The sequence below is a fragment of the Entelurus aequoreus genome, linkage group LG10, assembly GCF_033978785.1.
Source record: "Entelurus aequoreus isolate RoL-2023_Sb linkage group LG10, RoL_Eaeq_v1.1, whole genome shotgun sequence".
NCBI lineage: Eukaryota > Metazoa > Chordata > Actinopteri > Syngnathiformes > Syngnathidae > Entelurus > Entelurus aequoreus.
This window is the reverse complement of record NC_084740.1, coordinates 27,859,211-27,881,586: the sequence shown is the minus strand read 5'-3', so window position 1 is coordinate 27,881,586 and position 22,376 is coordinate 27,859,211. Positions and strand designations below refer to the sequence as shown.

Sequence of the window (22,376 nt, the reverse complement as noted above, 5' to 3'; positions counted from 1 at the left end):
TAATAATAACACTACATACATTTCAGGTTAGATTATTATTATTATATACATTTTGCAAAAGAGGACAGGTGTCATTTTCTTCAATTGTTTTCATTTTTATGACAATCTGCAACTTCTGATTTTTTTTTTTTTTATGCCCCGTATCTCCCTTGAATGATATCCTGCATGTTTCCTTCTGGAAGTTCTCCTCCAGTCCTCTTTATGAGGCCAAATAAAACTATACCTGTCATGTCATTAAGATGATTTGCAATGACGACACTTTGCTGCCCTCTGCTGTTCTAAGTCTGAACAAAACTATTTTTTGGAAAGAGCACAATACACACTAATTGTGTTTGCATTGGTAGCATCTTATTCATATTCATACCAAAAAATGTCTCTCAATAAGCCCAATAAATATATAATACACACACTGGACATATCATTAGGTACACAGTTTAATAAGATCCAGTATTGGAGCTGTTTCAAAAACAAAGCTCAGCATTTACTCAATTGTGAAGTATTAATTATATAGTTAGTATATAATTAATTGTGTTTGAGGCTTGCACCGCATTGTCTTTTGTAAAACACACCCGTAGTCATTAAATTGTGCAAGGAATTTTATTTATATTCCATATTTGAATCATTTGTAGATAAAGACTTACAATATGTGTCATGGTTGTGATGTAATAGGATGCCGGCTAAAACTGACCTTCACACGTGCACCTGGTCATTTTTCACATCCTCAGCATGTGGAATAATTCAATCTCCTTTCTCTCTCTCTCTCTTTTCTCTCGCTCTCTCTCTCTCTCTCTTTATCTCTGCCTCTCTGCAGAAGAGCCAAAGCTGGTACAACGTAAGTGCCCCCTTTTTTTCTTCTATGTTATTTACATGTTTTTTTTTGGCTGCACAGTTTGTTGTTTACACGTACGTGTGTGTGTGTGTGTGTGTGTGTGTGTGTGTGTGTGTGTGTGTGTGTGTGTGTGTGTGTGTGTGTGTGTGTGTGTGTGTGTGTGTGTGTGTGTGTGTGTGTGTGTGTGTGTGTGTGTGTGTGTGTGTGTGTGTGTGTGTGTGTGTGTGTGTGTGTGTGTGTGTGTGTGTGTGTGTGTGTGTGTGTGTGTGTGTGTGTGTGTGTGTGTGTGTCAGTGATGAATGGAGAGTTGGGATCAGGAAGGATGTTTTTTTCCTGACCTGGTTTTCTGCCAACCACTTTTGGGCATCCTACAGGCCTAGCACAAGTTTAAAAGAGCAACAGTTAGACCTTAGTGATTGATGCCTTTGCTCAACATCTGGGTCTGACTGATTCTTGGAATTAGTATACTGTATCTATGAATGCTAAACCATAACTAATGTGCACTTGTTTCATTTTAGGTTTGTCCCTAGTGTAATTTACTGTGTGTACTCACAGCAATATAACCGGACCAGCGTCCTCTGCAGTGGACATTTGTGTTTTGTACAGGGCAATTTTTTTCCCAAAAACTGTTGTTACATTGATGTGTGGCGTTTTGTTGGCCGTGACCCCAGGATGCAGACACGGCAGTTGAATAACAAAAACAGAGAGGTAGTGCAGCAGGGGAGTGCACATGAAGCTCTGCACATTTTAGTTATTAAACAACGAAGCAAAGCAACATTAACGCTAATAAGTCAAGTAATAGTCTATAGGCCCGTCTAAAAGGACAGGACTGGCATTTTAAACATCCTGATTAGCAACCAGAAACTGGTGAGATCAATGCCCGGACTGGAGAAATATAGTGGCAAAAGAAATCAAACAGGAAATGAAAACATGATTAGAGAGCTGCACAGGAAATACAACAAAATACATGAAAGTAATGATGATTATCATTAGAGATTATGACAAGTGTCCCTTGTTTATTGCGGCCAATTGGTTCCAGGCCAGACCACTGTAAGCAATATTACACGAAGTAGGATGTTTCTTATTAATAAATCAAATATTTTCGCAGTTGGAGGATAAAAAACATTTTTGACCAAAAAAATACCGACTTTTTGACACTTGGAAAAAATCCAGACTTTTTGACACTTAGAAAAATTTCCGACTTTTTGACACTTAGAAAAAATCCAGAGGGTTTGACACTTAGAAAAAAATCCAGACTTTTTGACATTTAGAAAAATGTCAGACTTTTTGACATTTAGAAATAATCCCGATATTTTCAAACTTGGAAAAAATCCCGATTTTTTGACGAAAAAATGTCAGACTTTTTGACACTTAGAAAAAATCCCGAGGGTTTGACACTTATAAAAAAAATCCAGACTTTTTGACACTTGGAAAAAATCCAGACTTTTTGACACTTAGAAAATAATCCAGACTTTTTGACACTTAGAAAAATGTCTGTCTTTTTGACACTTAGAAATGATCCCGATATTTTGACACTTAGAAAAAATCCCGATTTTTTTGGCGAAAAAATGTCAGACTTTTTGACATTTAGAAAAAATCCAGATATTTTGACACTTAGAAAACATCCAGACTTTTTGACGAAAAAATGTCCAACTTTTTGACACTTAGAAAAAATCCAGAGGGTTTGACACTTAGAAAAAATCCAGATTTTTTGACACTTGGAAAAAAATCCAGACTTTTTGACACTTTGAAACATTTCTGACTTTTTGACACTTAGAAATAATCCCGATAGTTTGACACTTAGAAAAAATCCAGATTTTTAGAAGAAAAAATGTCCGACTTTTTACACAAAAAATCCCGAGGGTTTGACACTTAGAAAAAATCCAGACTTTTTGACACTTAGAAAAATTTCCGACTTTCTGACACTTAGAAATAATGCAGATTTTTTGACACTTATAAAAAATACAGACTTTTTGACGAAAAAAATGTCTGACTTTTTAAAACTTACAAAAAATACAGACTTTTTGACGAAAAAATTTCAGACTTTTTGACACAGAAAAAATCCCGACTTTTTGACACTTGGAAAAAAATCCTGATTTTTTGACACTGAGAAAAAAATCCCGACTTTTTGACCCAAGAATTTCCAACTTTTTGACAAAAAAAACTATATATATTTTTACATAAAGCCCTGTAAACATGAAATAACACCCATATAGTCTCCTTTACACTCGTTTCTGTCTGGCTCAGTTTCGAGTTGGACCCAAGATGCAGGGAAGAGACGTAACATGTTTTTAACATCGGCGGCGACACATTTTCATCAAACAGTTCTTCACAGACAGACAAAAAAACAAAAAAACTTAAGGCACAGGCAAAATAGAATGACTCCTAAGGAGAACAGTTACTAGCAGCAATTAGCAAATATCACAAGGTTAACCAAGGTTTCTCATTGTATCCCAGTGGGTGGAGTTTTTCCTTGCCCTGATGTGGGATCTGAGCCGAGGATGTCGTTGTGGCTTGTGCAGCCCTTTGAGACACTTGTGATTAAGGGCTATATAAATAAACTTTGATTGATTGATTGAACCTGGACAGAGCCATGTGGCGCAATACTAAATAAGCCATATTAACTAAAGGGGATACTTAGCAGAGGGGCTCCAGTAGAGGAGGCAGGAAGATGCCAGTACAGACTCGAAAGTAGCAAAAACGATCCAACATCTCCCTGCTGCTCACCTCCACCTTAAAAAAGGGGCCGATTGGTGATGGGAAGCAGGTGTGGGTTATTACATCGCCTATCTCCACTAACTAAGAAAACAGAAACCAAATTAGCAACAGCAAAAAGGATACCAGGAAGTCAGTAGCGCAAAGTGACAGAATACCCCACATCAATGGATGCCACCTTGTGGCTTACCTGGCTTACTGGAAAACTCACAGTAAAAGTCAGACAGGATAAACCCATGAGCCAGACCTGGGCAAAATACGGACCGTGGGCCACACAATTTTTTTAGATCTTTAACATCAAAACTGTAGCCGCCATTATGATGTGCAGTGCTGTTTTTAAATGACCGTAAGTCTTGAACTATAGAAAGTATTTCAATGGTCGAAATCTGTGCTTTTGGGTGTTGTACGAGTTATTACGGTAATCTACATCACAGCAGCTCAGACGAAGAACAAACCAGAGAGGGCGGGGTTTGTTTTCAGAGCAGCCAGCCCGAAACGCGTGTGTCAGAAACAGATGCGGAAGCAGATATTTACGTGATAATATATCATATTGTGGGTGTTTAATACACTTTGCATTCATATTTTGCTGTTTGTTACATTTTTGTTGTTTTGCTTGATTGTAAAAGATGTCTAACGAGGAGCTGGTCTGAGAAGTAAAAGAGGAGAGGCGTTCATATGTTGTTAATGTTCAGTGTTTTATTGTTCATAGTTAATATTGTAAATCCCACTTTCTTTATTTTAAAAACCTCTAAAGGCCTTAGTGGCCACATGCTTGGACAGCACCTTTTAGCTCTTTTTGTACACTACTGAATTTGGGTCTTATGCCGACGTATGGACACTTATACTGCTATCTGGTGGTGTCAGAAGAGTATAACATACAATGGAATTTGGAAAAAAAAAGTGTAAATATAAAAATCTGCATGTCACTACACATGAAGTACACGTTTGTGTACTTATGGACTAAGTACATCTTATTAAAAGATGATTTTTAGTTTTTATTCTAATTAGGGTCCAATAAGCCCAAATAGCAAAGACAAATAAAAGAAAGCATGTAAACAAACAGCTTGGGCCTTAAGAGGTTAATGTACATTTTGGGTGTCCCATTCAGTAAATGTCATTCCGTTTTTTTGAGGTGGTCTGTCATAACATTTTTAGAACTCTTATCGGACATTTTAACTTTTGGTATCAGTGTTCCTGAAAAAAAACACACATACTGTACAGCAGATTTTTACAGCTAAATGTGTACATATAATTTATACACACATACACATTGGCCCCCCCAGACACACTTTTTTCTCTCAACGTGGCCCCCCGAGTCAAAATATTTGCCGAGCTCTGCCATGAGCGCTCCTTGTGGGCGTCGCCCTCTCAGTCAACCAGGTACTGGAAACCCCGGCCCCTTCTTCTGATGTCCTGTGTGCTACCGACCAAGGATACCAGGAAGTCAGTGGCACTCAAAGTGTGTCAGTTTCACCCAATATACTAGCCTTGAGTGCAATGTTCTCTCTTAAGCTGCGCCAAATATCGCACAAAATCTAAATCCAAAAATCAAATTTTAAATTTAAACAAAATGTATTCTGTACGATTTTGCGGTGCAACTGTGAGTGACAACAAGTGGTCACAACAGATTAAACAATGACGACGTCTGCATCCAGGGGCGCCGAAAAGGGGGGGTAAAGGAAACGGATTCTAGGGGCCCCTGATGGAGGGGGGCCCAGAGAGGCCCCTAATGATGATGAAATTATAATACAGGGGGCCCTGTAAAGATTCTTTTCATGGAGCCCAAAATCCCTAGCGGCGCCCCTGTCTGCATCAGCAATCATTTTATTGCGCAAAGCTGATTACCGTGGGCCGTAATCAGGCTAAACAACATCAGCAACAAAACTTGTATCTAGCTAAAAATGGAATCGTTCTACCATAATCGCACCAAAACAAACAAACTATATGTCGGCTTGACAGCAACCGCTTTCTCTTTCATTTGCGGCAAAAGATGCCCAGACTGCGGTCAGCCAGTGATGCGTTCACGGCCGCAAAAACAGTCGGACAACTCCAACACCACACATTAAAAAATGTAACTACCAGGTCCACACACAAACGTGGTTCACACAAAGCCAGTCAATGTCATTAACAGCGTGTTACGTGTGTGTTGCTGTTTTTATGCAGGTTAGCTTGTAGGAGCAAAAAAACAGTTAAAAGAGTTAAATGCTGCACTTATTTTGTCAAAACATGTACACCTATACTCCAAAATCAGAGTGTTGCTTATTCTAGTGTCATGTATTAAGAATGTTAATTTATGGATATGAATCATGAAATGCAGTTACTATATTAAAGTAAAAGTTAAAGTACCAATGATTGTCACACACACACACTAGGTGTGATCACCCTTGATCACCCCCTGGGAGGTGAGGGGAGCAGTGGGCAGCAGCGGTTGCCGCGGCCGGGAATAATTTTTGGTGATTTAACCCCCAATTCCAACCCTTGATGCTGAGTGCCAAGCATGGAGGCAATGGGTCCCATTTTTATAGTACTAACTCACAACTTACCGATCTCAGGGCGGACACTCTAACCACTAGGCCACTGAGTAGGTTATTACATCAATGCTAATGAAAACTGATATATTTTAAAGGCAACAAGTTGTGCACTTTATTTCATTCTTGTGCTACAGCACACATCTCATTGTGCAAAATGTGAATGCTTTTAGGTGAACAAAATGTGGTCTCTGAAAGGGGCATATGTCTCAAATTCTTCCACAGTAGGACCCCCACCCAACATATCCAACATACACCTCATAAAACACAAGATTTTTATTTCCATTGTCAGTGGGCCAACTCACTTGTATTAGAAAATAACATTGGACATGACTGCTGTTATTTGATTATTATAACAAGACATTTAACTTATGTCAGCCCTAGGACAGATGTGATGCTTGTGTGGCGACAGTGCGCACGTCTAATGTTGTTCACATGTGGTCCACTGAATGCTCAGGGAGTTTGCTTAGACACATGAAAAATTAGAGGGAACATTGCTTGAGTGTGTTTCACTACAGATTACAGTACTCACGGTAGCCTGGAGTGTCCTCCAAATGTCATTGCTATGGACGTCACCCGGCCGCTACAACAAGGCGACGGTGTGGAAGTACTTCGTAACATCCTGTGTAAATTTCTGTTAAGTTACAACTGGGCTTACAACGGACGTAAGTTTTTCTAAAACTTGACAGTCGCAGGTATGACCATTTGTCGTGTTGTTAGCATTCCGTGTTGTTGGCATTGCGCGTATTGCGTTGTAATTACACATCGCTCAAGCCAAATGCTCACTAATGTCATGTGTAGCTGATGATGTCGAAGAAGAACAGAAGTTATCTCCACTTAGAATATCCCGTACAGCTGCTTTTTTAGCATAATGTGGCACTTTCCTGGTACTTCTCGTCTCACCAATTTGGAGACGTGTTATTGATTAGGCAGGAGTTGCAGATAAATCAAAAAGTTGTTCTGCCAAAAGTTTGTCAACGTATTCTCGCGTTAAAGATACAGTAGCGGCAAGACTGTCCACCGTGTTGTTAGCAGCGTTCACTCTTACGACACATTTGGCCCTATAATACATATAAGACATAAAGACTCAATATATATAGCACTTAATTTAGGCCAAAATATGTAGAATATGCTTTAAAAAAATAATATATATGTTGAGATTAGTGTTGTCCCGATACTAATATTTTGGTACCGGTAACTTAATGTATTTCGATACTTTTCGATACTTTTTTCTAAATAAAGGGAACCACAAATTATTGCATTATTGGCTTTAGTTTAACAAAAAATCTTAGGGTACATTAAACATATGTTTGTTATTGCAAGTTTGTCCTTAAATAAAATAGTGAACATACAAGACAACTTGTCTTTTATTAGTAAGTAAGCAAACAAAGGCTCCTAATTAGTCTGCTGACATATGCAGTAACATATTGTGTCATTTATCATTCTATTATTTTGTCAAAATTATTAAGGACAAGTGGTAGAAAATGAATTATTAATCTACTTGTTCATTTAATGTTAATATCTGCTTACTTTCTCTTTCAACATGTTCTATCTACACTTCTGTTAAAATGTAATAATCACTTATTCTTCTGTTGTTTGGATGCTTTACATTAGTTTTGGTATACACCAAAAAATTTGGGTATGAATCCGATACCAAATAGTTACAGGATCATACATTGGTCATATTCAAAGTCCTCATGTGTCCAAGGACGTATTTACTGTGTTTATAAACATAATATAAACTTTTAAAAAAACGACAGAATCGATGTAATCATAGTAGTATCAACAAGATACGCTCCTGTACTTGGTATCATTACAGTGGATGTTAGGTTTAGATCCACCAATGGCATTTGTTTACATTTTGACGGCGGTGAGCTACGGTGTGTAGTGAAGCATGTTTAGCTATTCCTCGTCCTGCAGGGATGATACTTGTAAGAAACGTACTTTATTTGTCGCCATGGAGACAAGGATTAGTGATTTGGAAGTAGCTACAACACTGCAGACTGCAGATTGACTTTAGCCGCTAGCTAGCTAGCCATGTCTTAAAGCACCTCTTCCTGAGGGCATTTCAGTGTTATAACTTCACCTTTATCTTTAGTTTTTAGGCCAAAATGCGTCCATTCTCCCTTTTCTGTCTACACACTGTGTCTGCTTGTAAGTACTCCGTGGTTGTGCAGTGACGAACATGCTCGTAAACCAGCAATGACATGACGTGACGACGACGGGGGGTGCGGGGGGTGCGGGGGGTGGGAGACCGGTACTTTTTAGAGGCGGTATAGTACCGAATATGATTAATTAATATTGCGGTAATATACTAATACCGGTATACCGTACAACCCTAGTTGAGACATTTGTGATTAAGGCGATACTGTTAGTAAAGTTGAATTGATTGATAGTTAAGTCTGGGCTTCTCTGCTTAGGCTGCTGCCCCCGCGACCCGACTTCGGGTAAGCGGAAAAAGATGGATGGATAGATGGATGTTTTTAAAATCTGCAATGTAGTAAAGCTGCAATATTTGAAGTCTGATGTGGCGAGGGGACAATGTAGACAAAAAATGTTCACTGCAGAAGGTGCTGGTTTTCAAAAAGATTACAACATGTGCAAATTTCTTGAGGCACATGTGTTTATGTATATAAAACAGTTAAGTCGTACAAGACAAGACAGATCCAGCTATAAAGACATACTATTAGCGTGGCAGAACTTGCACTGAACCCTGAACCCTAGAACAGAGATGGTGACCTCTGAGGTCAAGAATGTCCTTCCAGTGTCACCCCCTGCAGCTGCAACGGACACATGTCCCAACATTGTTGCAGACTTTGGATCAGACGTGCTGTCACGTTTATTGTTGTCACGCAAAAACACAAAATATTGTTGTGAATTCTTCACGGCGCACTTTACTGTCACACCACTAGGCGGAGTGCTAAGACCAAACCCTTCCTTACAACCCCTTCTATATGCTTGTGTTGACAAATACACAACAGGAGTGAGTGAAGTGTGTTCCCAAGAAATGTATTATTTTATCCTTTTTTGTGTTCCTTCCTTTTCTTCTTATTCTTCTTATTCCCGTTGTGTGTACGTTCTCTCCCCAGCATGAACGACAACATATCATGAGAGTAAGCATGACTTGTATTTTCCCGGTCTGTTTGTCACTCTACTCGCTCAGTGCTGTTGCTACCCTCATTGCAAACCCCCCCCAATATGGCTTCGAATCTGCAATAATTATTATTATGTATGCCAAAATCTTGAATTACGGATTGTGAAAGGGCCCAAATTACAATTGGGTAATTGTGGTATGCAACAGGTGGCAACACGTTTCTCACTATACTAAAGAAATGTGCAAACCATCAAAAGGGGCATGCTTTGAATGCCTTTGCATAACATTAGCAATGTAGCATGATGCTATCACGTTATTTGCAACAAGGGTGAACGATACAAGCAAGGCTTTGTCCACTTTGCATGCTATTGTCACATGTCAGTCTACTGATGCCAGTGTAACAACACCTAGTGAACAATTAGTGGAGTTTGCAGTTGACATTATTAACATTATTAATGGACAATCTTAGCCAATGCAACAATGGTGATTATTACTGTGTTTTTGTAACCAAGGTTTCTCATTGTATCCCATTGGGTTGAGTTTATTCTTTTTTTCTTTTTTTTTTTTTTATAATGTCCTGCCCAGCTTCTCGGGCAAATCATATAGCAGATGTAGATGCCCATATCGGCTGTTCAGATTTACTTTACAAAAGAGAAGTGTAGGATACTTCTCTTGTTGCCTTACTTGTATTTTGACTTTATTAAATGTATTTATATTATCATTTGGTGCAGCCGGGCCGGAGCAGGAGGGGATAGAAAGAGAGAAAAAGGAAGACAGAGGGGGGAATTGTGGGGACAAGAGGGGGATTAGACAGAGAAACAAAAACAACAACAGCAAACACAACAACAACAACAACAGAGCAACATCAGCAAATACGACATGTACAAATATGATGGTAAAAGTAATAGCAAATAAGCAGTTAGCGAAAATTTAAAAAAAAAATACAGAAATGACAATGAGCATTATTACACTGAAAATGGAGCAATATGAATACCAATAGAAATAGTGCTATTGATAATAAACAATACCAATACTTTACCTTTATTATCAACAATACAATTGTTCAAATGCAACAATACATATACGTAATGGTAACTTGAGATACGAAAGAATGCAGAAAAATGGAGGGGAAGAAAGAGAAGCAACCTACATTAACCTTGTAGATTGTTATAGTAACAATAGGTTAAGCTTTGTCAGTGTGCCATGTGTTATACCCAGTTTACCCTAGGGCAACAACGTTAATATATGTTTGATGAAACGTGATTATGTGCATGAGTGTATGTGTGCATATGTACTTGTATATGTACAGTATGTGTATATGTGTGCTTGTACAGTGAATGTATATGTACAGTATGTGTATATGTGTGTACAGCGAATGTATATGTACAGTATGTGTATACAGTATGTGTGTTTGAACAGTGAATGTATATGTACAGTATGTGTATATGTGTGTTTGTACAGTGAATGTATATGTACAGTATATGTATGTGTGTGTTTGTACAGTGAATGTATATGTGTAGTATGTGTATGTGTGTGTTTGTACAGTGAGTGTATATGTACAGTATGTGTATATGTATGTTTTTACAGTGAATGTATATGTACAGTATGTGTATACAGCAGTGGCGTGCAGTCACTAGAGGAAAGAAAAAAAATGTAAAAAGAAAAAAAATTAAATTAAATTGTTATATGTATCCAGTGATTATACTAAAGTTATTTTCCATTTAACTTCACCAGTTTTAGATTATTTTTATTTTTATTTTCACATTTGCCATTCAAATACTGAGAAGAGAGCAGCCAGTTGAGGCACGTCACTGATTTGTGCCTCAACATGGATTGTGCACAATGACTTGGCTAACTGCTGAGCTGCTGTGCAGTGAGACTGTATTGCTATATGAACTATATCAGCTAACTAAACCATAGTTTAGTTAGCTGAGGTATATAATGTACAGTGTATTTTGTCAACAACTGTATGTGAGTAACGTATTTCTTCAGCTGAGCATTCATAAAACTGCTGCCAAAGACGTACTGTCTGAGGCGCGCAGTAATCCAGCCTCCTGGTGGTAGAGGGCGGTAGTGATCCCAGACATCATTCCTCGCCGCAGAAGAAAAAAAAAAGAAAAAAAAAAAAAGTTAGCAATAATAAGTGCAGCGTTTTTTTATTTCCTCTCGCCTGAACTTTTATTAAAAACATGGAGGATTACATATGTAAAATAAAACAGTTTTCTAAACTGGACTTTCAATCGAAGCAGGAGGTAATAATTAGAGGTAGACCAACGCCGGAGCTAAAAGGTTTGCTTTTGACTATGGGACAGACGACCCGTTCTTTTCAAACGGCGTGGTACACACGCAAAGGCTGGATGTCCAGCAAGAAAGGTAAGACCATAATAATGTTTTTTTAATTAAATGTGCTTTTTTGTGTGCTAGTTTGTATGTGTAAAGAATGCTGGTATGAGCTTTTAAACATAACCCGTTAACTGCTGCCAATCACATGGTGAATAAGATACTATTTAGGGTTCATATGTTTGTAAATCTGACTGTGATGATGCAGTGCCTCACCAGACATTAACCTCACCGCACGCCACTGGTATACAGTATGTTTGTATAATGAATGTGCGTGTGGATGTACGAACTTTGAGTGTGTAAATATGTACTTATTTATTTGTATATGTATGTGGGAGCGTAGGTACCTATGTATGTCTGTATGTATGTGTGTGAGTATATGTGAATTTGCATGTACAATACATTTGACTCCTAGTGTGTGCGGGAGCCAGAGTACGGCCCCAGCCTCCCCGAGAGCCCATCCCACAAACAGTAGGTGTGGTGCCCTGGGAACCAGGGGCCACCCCCCCCACGCAGCCAAGCCGGACAGCGACAGGAACCCCAGAGCCTGGCCCACCGCGCCGCCCACAAGGGCCAGCAGCAGGCCGCAGACAGACGCACCCGGCAGAGGACAAGGCACGAGAAAAGCAAGGGGCAGCCAGACCCCAAGCCAGCGAGAGACCACACCCCACACCCCACACGGACAGAAAGGCGGGACGCCCCGCCCGAGGGGCCCGGAGACCCCCGCAACCGGACGGGAAGACCGCCCCCGCCCCACCGGCAACAGGGCCCCCACGAGCCCCCCCCCCCCCCCCCCCCCCCCGGAGAGCGCGGCGAGGCCAGCCCACGGCCACCCCACCCAAGCCGGCCGCCACAGGACCACCCAGCACGGGGCCACAGGAACCACCCACCCCACCCGCAGGGACCCCAACGATGGAGATGGAACAACCAGCAACCGCCCCGCCGAGTCCATCCCCTGAGGTAGGGGAATAAATAAATAAAATAAATAAATACATAATAATAATAATAATATTAATAAAATATATATATTTTTAAAAAGAATATATAAATAATTAAATCTATTTATAAAAAAAAAAAAAAAAAAAAGAATTAAAAGAAGATCACAGACATGCTGACACACAAGGTCGCTACCCCAACAACTGGCCAACTCGCAGCACCTCGGAATACCCTGCAGCACCAAGCTACCACAGTAGACGCAGGGACCAGACCCAGCAGGCCCCAACCAAGACGGGCACCCGGAAGGGATGGACGGTGGGACCCAGGAGCTCCAGACACGCAGTCCGGATGCAGTAGCCTGAGGCGCCGACCCCCACCCGACAGGCAGGCCCAGAACGTACCCCCAGAAATATACATACATATATATATATACATACACATAAACATACACATGTACACATACACACACATACACATGCATACACATACACATATATATACATACATACATACACACACATACACATACATATACACAGTTTGTCAGCCCCGACAACCACCACGCGCGCGCGCTGCCACCAGTCACAACATCAGCCACCCCCCTGCACCAGACCCAGCAGCCACGGGGGCCCACACCACGAACAAACGGCAGCAGAAACAGCAGCCACAACACCCCCAGACAGCCAGCACCAACCAATCAAATCAAAGCGATCAAAAAAAAAACGCGACCGGCAACCACACGCCAACAGGATCACAGAGACCAGCCAGCGCCAGCCCGCCAGCAAGCCCAAACGCCAACACGCAAACAAGAGACCCCCCCCCCCCACCAAAAGACTAAACCCGCACAAACACACCACCGCCCAAACAACCGAGACACAGTATCCAGACCAGACACGGGCGCCGCGCCGCCACCACATCAAGTCGCCAACAGAGACCCCACAGCGCAAGGCCGGGCCCCACGGGCACGGACCCCACCCAACAGGAAGCGAGACCCGCGCGACGCCACACACAAATAAATAATAAGACTAAACAAAAATAATAATAATTTTAAAAAAATAATAATAATAATAAAATGAAATACAAATTAAATTAAATTAAAAATAACAAATACAAATAATTAAATAAAATAAAGTAAGTAAATAATAACAATTATTTTTTTTATTTTTTTTAAATATACATATATATATATATATATATATATATATATATATATATATATATATATATATATATATATATATATATATATATATATATATATATATACATATATACACATATATATATATATATATATATATATATATATATATATATATATATATATATATATATACATATATATATATATATATATATATATATATATATATATATATATATATATATATATATATATATATATATATATATAAAAAATAATAATAATAATATTAAATTAATAAAAGCCTGGCAGTTGAGTTTTTTCTTGCCCTGATGTGGTATTTGAGCCGAGGATGTCGTTGTGGCTTGTGCAGCCCTTTGAGACACTTGTGATTAGGGGCTATATAAATAACTTTGATTGATGATTGATTGATACTTGCACACCTTGATCATCCAACAACTACAGGTGCATGATTAATCAATACTGAGCCGATACCAAAAACAAGCACTGATTTGTCAGATATTTTGTTGTCTTTACTGTTTTCATTGTTAGTTAGCACAATTAGCTTTATTTTGAGCCCCCTTTGGGAAAAAAAAAAAGTCAAAACATTTTTTATTTATCTGAAACAATTTTTATACTTTTTTTAATCAAACTTGAATGTTAATTAATGCGTGTTTTTTACTAAAGCGATGGCTCTTTTTTTGTGTGCAAAAAAAATTTAATAATGGGGGTGGGAAATTTAGAACACCTTTATTGATTCGATATGATTTCTGGGGTGACGATTCAATTCAGAATTGATTCTCAATAGTGTGACACTATTGTTCATTTTTTAAATGTTTTTATTTCATTTTTATAAATGGCTGTGATGATCATGTAAATGAGGGATTTCTAATCACTGCTATGTTGGAATTCTTATTAATATTGATAGTGTTGTTGGTATTATTCATTTTTGTTTGACTACTTTTGGATTGTTTTGTGTCATGTTTGTGTGTCCTCTCACTTGCTCTGTTGATTGCTATTCTGAATGTTGCTAGGCTGCGTTTGGTTTTGGAATTGGAATTGTATTATTATGGAATTATTGTGTATTAGTTTGTTGGATTGATTAATAAACAAAAATAATTGATTCTCGATTCAACACGATTCTTGATTTAAACCCATTTTTGCAATGTATTATTTGGTAAAATATTTATGAAACTTTTTCAATATAGATTACAGGTTAGAAAAGCTCCTTCTGGTTGCATGACGATGGCCTGAAAATGTATTTTTAAAAACTGATGCTTATTCTAAAACATTCTAATAGTAGAATTTTTTGGAATAAGCATCAGTTCCTTATATTATAATAATGTAATTTAAAAAAAAAAATTATGAGTTGCAATTTGGAATTGAATAAAACATTTTGTGCATCCCTTATTAATGTATTTTTTTACATTTGCATAATTTCCCGAAATATCTCCAGTTGGGAGCCCAACGCTAACGCTACCATCATATTCTTATCAGTGGCAGAGCAGGAAGGGGATAAGAAAATGTTATGATAAAATTGCACATAAGCGCCTTGTCATTCATTGGTTGACATTTTACTTGCACTTCTTAAAGTTAAAAGTTAAAGTACCACTGATAGTCACACACACAGACTAGATGTGATGAAATTACCCTCTGCATTTGACCCATCTCCTTGTTCCACCCCCTGGGAGGTCAGAGGAGCAGTGAGCAGCACCGGTGGCCGCGCTCGGGAATCATTTTGGTGATTTAACCCCCAATTCCAACCCTTGATGAAATACAGGGAGGTAATGGATCCTATTTTTATAGTCTTTGGTATGACTCGGCCGGGGTTTGAACTCACGACCTTCCGATCTCAGGGCGGACAGTCTAACCACTAGGCACAGCGTGTGATCTGCGTGAAGGGAGTGCTGGCCCTGACATGACAATTCAGCAACATTTTTACCGTGTATCGAGTCACGTAAAATCTATCTCTGCTATATTTACATACCTTTGTTGCTCGTGACATCCCGTCCGGTTGCAGACTAAAAGACGCAGCAAGTATGTCGGACAGCAAACGCTCGAACGTACAGGTGTTTGCTGGCAACTAGTACACCAAATGCTAGCTACCACTAGCGCACTAATCATTAGCTGGCAACTACAGTGTTAATCGCAAGCTGACAGCTAACGCACTAATTGCTAGCTGACAACTAACGTGCAAATCTCTAGCTGGCAACTACAGCGCTAACCGCTAGCTGACAACTTGATTGTTCATCACTAGATAACAACTATAGCGTTAATCATTAGCTTGCAACTAAAGTTTGAATTGCTAGCTAACAACTAGCACGGTAATCGCTAGCTGGCAACTGGAGTACTAATCATTAGCTGGCAACTACAGTGTTAATCGCAAGCTGACAGCTAACGCACTAATTGCTAGCTGACAACTAATGCGCTAATCTCGAGCTGGCAACTACAGCGCTAACCGCTAGCTGACAACTTGATTGTTCATCACTTGATAACAACTATAGCGTTAATCATTAGCTTGCAACTAAAGTTTGAATTGCTAGCTAACAACTAGCATGCTAATCGCTAGCTGGCAACTGGAGTACTAATCGCCAGCTGACAAGTAACACGTTAATCGCAAGATGATAACTACAGCATTAACTGGCAACTCAAAAGGGTAATCGCTAGCTGGTTACTAAAGTGCTAATTGCTAGCTGGCAACCAACGCGCAAATTGCTTACTGGCATCTAGCACACCAATTGCTAGCTAGCAACTAGCGCGATAATCATTAGCTGGCAACTACAGTGTTAATTGCAAGCTGACAGCTAACGCACTAATTGCTAGCTGACAGCTTGATTGTTCATCACTAGATAACAACTATAGCGTTAACCATTAGCTGGCAACTAAAGTTTGAATTGCTAGCTAACAACTAGCACGCTAATCGCTAGCCGGCAACTAGAGTACTAATCGCTAGCAGACAAGTAGCACATTGATAGCAAGATAACTATAGCACTAATTGTTAGCTGGCAACTAAAACGCTAATCGCTAAATCTGAACTAAAGTGCTAATCTCTGGCTGGCAACCAACCCGACAATCGCTTGCTGAAAACTAACGCGCTAATTGCAAAGTGACAACTAACTTGCTAATCTCTATCCGACAACTAGCGCGCTAACCCCTAGCTGGCAATGAATGCGCTAATCACTAGGTATCTTAAATGCTAACGTAAATATAATGATATAATTATTCATACTGTTATCTATTTATATTGAAAACATTACAGTTCATGTGTATTTAAAGACATTTATATTTGTGGAGAATGTTCACATCCCCACCTGCCAGTGGTGTGTCGTCAGGCCCAGCAAGGCCTTCTCTGCTGGTCTAACATAACCAGAAATCATGATCATAATTAAAGATAAAAGTAATTTTTAATTTACTTTCCCTAAATATCAAAACATTTATTCATATTCTCCTCATGTCATATTATGCTCCTTCCAGTGTTTATAGAGTTTTTATGCAATCAGAATTCAGCTATTTTTTGTTGCCATGCTGTACCAAATCTGCCGGAGGCCTTCAGAAATCAACAATGCGGGCGTCTGTGCACTGTAAGTGACCGGGGACATACAGTTGATAGACAGTTGCAATAGCCAATCAGATTAGTTGTAAGTAAGGCCTTCTAGCTGGCCTAAGGCAGATATATATTGTGATGTTATGAGCCAGGTAACATAAGAACTCCATTACCCAGCTTGCCACAGTAGTGAAGAGCATGCGCAGTAGTCCCATTTAGGTTGTTGAATGTAGACATGCCAGCAGCGGGAAGTTTTGGATGAACACGCTGTGGAGTAAACTTTAAGAACTCAGCCAACACGCCTCGTCTGCATCTTTTATGATTAGACAAGACAACACATATATTAGCAAGGCCATTTTCAAGAAGGATATTTAAAGAGAAACCGGCCAACCCCGGAAGCTAGCTCAGCTGTCGATGAAATGTGAGTTTGGATATTTTATTTCTTAATTTTTTCACGTTTTAAATTTTTTTTGCAATTTAAATTTTGACAGTACCACGTAAAATATGTTTTAATTGCTGTTGCGGGTTTATTGATTTTTAAATGCGTCAGAAAAACCCAGTTTTGTACACTGTTGAGGTGCTTGAATGCACAGTAGTGCGTAAGTGTGTATAATAGTATTTCTCCAGCAATGGTCATGTGGGGACATAAATGATGGTATTTTGAGAGGTAATCATTGAAGTCCAACATCACTGAAGGCCTAGGTGGGAAACGCACGGCCCGCCACTGCCACCTGCAGTACCTCTGCGGAACCCCTGGAGGTCGCGGACCTCCTGTTGAAGTCCACTGCTCTAAACCTTCTACCTTCCTAGTCACGTCCGTTGTGTCCTTGGGCAAGACACTTCACCCTTTGCCTCTGATGGCTGCTGGTTAGCGCCTTGCATGGCAGCTCCCGCCATCAGTGTGTGAATGTGTGTGTGAATGGGAAAATGTGGAAATAGTGTCAAAGCGCTTTGAGTACCTTGAAGGTAGAAAAGCGCTATACAAGTATAACCCATTTATCATTTATCATTTAAACTGAAACTAAAAGTTTTATCATATTTTATTTGAGAATCACTTCTAAATCAAATTGCTGAATTTTACCACGGTTCATCATTAACATATCCTTAATCAAATACCCTCAGTGTGTGAGAAAGACACAGCAAAGAAAGATTGTTGATTTGTTGACAATATCATAATTAGGGATGTCCGATAATGGCTTTTTGCCGATATCCGATATTCCGATATTGTCCAACTCTTAATTACCGATACCGATATCAACCGATACAGATATATACAGTCGTGGAATTAACACATTATTATGCCTAATTTTGACAACCAGGTATGGTGAAGATAAGGTTCTTTTTTTAAAAATTAATAAAATAAGATAAATAAATTAAAAACATTTTCCTAAATAAAAAAGAAAGTAAAACAATATAAAAACAGTTACATAGAAACCAGTAATTAATGAAAATGAGTAAAATTAACTGTTAAAGGTTAGTACTATTAGTGGACCAGCAGCACGCACAATCATGTGTGCTTACGGACTGTATCCCTTGCAGACTGTATTGATATATATTGATATATAATGTAGGAATCAGAATATTAATAACAGAAAGAAACAACCCTTTTGTGTGAATGAGTGTGAATGAGTGTAAATGGGGGAGGGAGGTTTTTGGGTTGGTGTACTAATTGTAAGTGTATCTTGTGTTTTTTATGTTGATTTAATAAAATAAAAAAGAATTTTAAAAAAAAACGATACCGATAATAAAAAAACGATACCGATAATTTCCGATATTACATTTTAAAGCATTTATCGGACGATAATATCGGCAGGCCGATATTATCGGACATCTCTAATACAACTATGTCACCCTTGACCTTTATTAGCCCCGAACGCACACTTTTGTCCTCTCCTGGGTTCATCCATGCAGGCCTCATACATCCCCTCAGGCTGCACAAACAAGAGGGAATACGCTGATAAAAGAGGGTGTGGAAGACTACATGTGTTTGCTATTCAAAACAGCAGAAGCGCTGTCCAGGCTGCCAAGGAGGTGTAGTTTCCTCCTTCTACTTCCTCTGTATCGATACAAGAACACCCACGCGCACTGCTGTGGTTTTCTTGCGTAATGATTACGTCTAAAAAAAACACACACACAGGCTCCCTTCAAATATTAATGAAAAGCTGCTGCGGTGAAAGGATGAGCTTATCAGACGCCTCCACCCTCCCCGAGTGACTCAAACCGCACCTGGTTTGTTGTACCAGCCTCTGCCATCCCTGGGTGTTTGTGCACGGGGTTAATAGTTAACCACCTCTGTAAACCTCCAATAGCTACAGTACCTGCGGTGCAACAATGGCCTCGTTCTTCGCTTGATTTATTGGAGCTGCGAGTCATCTCCAAGGAAAATATGTGATTAAGCCCCACGGTTCCGTCCTGCTTGCATGTCAGTCCTCAGTGTGTGGTTAGAGCAGGGGTGTCAAACGTACGGCCCTGCCTGAACAGGAAAACAAAATCTCAGTATTTGCGCAATGAAACATTTATTTCAGCAATACGACCGGAAATGTATTTGTGGTGCCTTCATAACTGTGCTTCGACATGTTTGCACAGAATTCAAATTGCAGTATCAGCTGCCAATAGGTAATTATATATTAATATAAGACAACAGTGGCCTATAGCACAGGTGTCAAACTCAAGGCCCGGGGGCCAGATCTGGCCCGCCACATCATTGTATGTGGCCCGCGAAAGCCTGGGAAAAGTGTGTGTTAATAAAATACTTCAATTTTTTTACTAAATGCAAATAATTATTTCGATTTTGACAGGGAAAAAATGCGTATCTTCTTAACGTTATCTAATCATGCCAAATATTACATTATTATATAGTGTATTACAAAAATATGTTAGTAAAGATTTAAAAGTTGAATATTTGCTTGTCACCTTTACGTATGATTTATCCATTAGTTTGTACATGAAAAAATGTAATAATCAAGTGTATAGGCAATAATGTAATAATATGAGGTGAAAACTGGAATACATTTATATCCATCCATCCATCCATTTTCTATCGCTTTTATTAATGCTGTCAAATGATTTTATTTGTTATTTTTGATAATGAATCACAGGTTATTGCCCGCAAGCAATATTTTAATTAATTTGAAAAAAGTGGCCCTCTGAAGGCAGCCATTTCTGCGATGTGGCCCTCAATGAAAATGAGTTTGACACCCCTGGCCTATAGCCTCCCAGTATATCAATACTGTGCCTATAAGTATGATCATGAATAACAATAGTCAATTATTTTTCATCCTAAAAAAGGACAGCAGTGGTGTTTAGCCTTTAAATATATCAAACAAAAAATATTGTTCTTAATATAATTTCAAGTGAGGTTATCACGTCATTTGTAATGAAATGTGCTAATAAAAATGCATTTTAAAAGTACAAATTCCACTACTGCTAATAAAAATGCTAAAATATACATATCTTTGTGTTTTTAGGCATTTGATTACATTTATGCTTTTTTGCTTTATGTTTCCATTTCTGCTGTTTTTTTTGTGTGCCACGGGTCCATAAAAAAAGCTGCGTTCACCAAATGTCCACAACCCAGGCCCCGCACTTTGCGTTTCTGGTGAAATAAGAAAAAGTGTTGCCGCACAACAGAAGAGTGTCTCTGAGTTGTGTTTTCTTGCACTTTTAGAAGTGATAAATGTTGGCTTGCACGCTTCTAGATGTCCACTGGATGGGCTTGTGGTGGCAGATCTCCCCTCTCACCAACGCGACAAATACATTTGTGCGTGCTTGTGTTGGATTACCGAATAAATGCATGATGCAAGATACGCCTTTCTTTCACTTTTAATACGTATCTCTACTTGCTATATATAGCAACAACGTGGCCAAATCATTTTTGCTACGAGGTGTTGCCAAGAGGTGTGTTGTGAAGCGGAGTCACGCCACACCTACAGTTATGCTACATCAGGGGTGTCAAACGCACAGGTTTTATCCGGCCCGCGGGATGAGTTTGCTAAGTATAAAAATTAGCCGAAATTTTTGAATGAAAGAAACTGCTGTTCTAAATGTGTCCACTAGATGTCGCAATAGCAATTCTTTGTAACTTTGTAGATTATGCTACATGTGTAAAAAAATATATATAAATAAAACACATGTTAGTGCACCAGTAATAAATGGCATCCTGTAATTTGATTTTGATATTATTTTTTTATCTTGATAGATTGAAAATTAACACCAATGACCGATGAACATTTATTCAAAAAGTATAAATAATGACAAATAAAGGTAGAATACTATTAACCGCAACATGTAAGTGTAAAAAAAACAACCAACAACATTATGATTTGTACATTTTCAGAATGTGCTTGTTCTATTTTCAAACAAAGAAAACAATCTGAAGTTGTCTTTATTTTTAAGTTATCGTGCCGTGATTTTACCAGTCCGGCCCACTTGGGAGTAGATTTTTCTCCATGTGGCCCCCCATCTAAAATGAGTGTGACACCCCTGGTTTAAAGGGTACGCCGGGCAGGAATTCATGCTTGGACAATTGGGGGTGGGTAGGGGGGGCACGCTCACAGCGCCGTGACCGCCATCAACATGCTGGCCTTTTGGATTCTTGAACATATTTTTAGTCTGGCGTTGAAAGACGTAATTTATGTACACCATTTGTACGCTAAGTGCTGCCAAAATAGAAGCTTCTTTCAGCATCTGAGTGTCATGTAGCATGTGACACTCAAACTTTTTTCACAAAGTACCACCTCAGACAACACTTGGCTGCCAATACAGTCGCAGAATAGGCCTAAGTATTCATTAAAAACAAGGAATACGTTTTATTTAGAATATATTTAATGTTTTTGTCCACTGGAACATTACACACAATACACACTTTGCGCGTGTGTTGACTGACATGCGCCGCGGCTTGTATGCCAGCATTGTCATATCATGTCCGTGAGAATAAAATGTACCCGTACTTTTCAAAAGCGGTCCCTGTACCTTCCGTTCATTCTATTTCCAATTCTGAAACGCAAATCAAAAAATAAAATTAGGGCCGTTTTTGATTTTGATTTTACAAACCCTGTTTCCATATGAGTTGGGAAATTGTGTTAGATGTAAATATAAACGGAATACAATGATTTGCAAATCCTTTTCAACCCATATTCAATTGAATGCACTACAAAGACAAGATATTTGATGTTCAAACTCATAAACTTTTTTTTTTTTTGCAAATAATAATTAACGTAGAATTTCATGGCTGCAACACGTGCCAA

The 22,376-nt window shown here is 39.0% G+C and overlaps 1 protein-coding gene across 3 annotated transcripts in view; it reads left to right on the top strand.

Moving 5' to 3' along the window:
- The window catches only part of gramd1bb (GRAM domain containing 1Bb), a 373,707-nt gene that overhangs the window by 306,588 nt on the left and 44,743 nt on the right, over window positions 1-22,376 (top strand). For all 3 annotated transcript variants that reach the window (XM_062060498.1, XM_062060499.1, XM_062060500.1), the window contains one exon: window positions 812-832. In XM_062060498.1, the coding sequence (XP_061916482.1) occupies window positions 812-832 (21 nt within the window). The remainder of the gene's footprint in view (window positions 1-811; window positions 833-22,376) is intronic.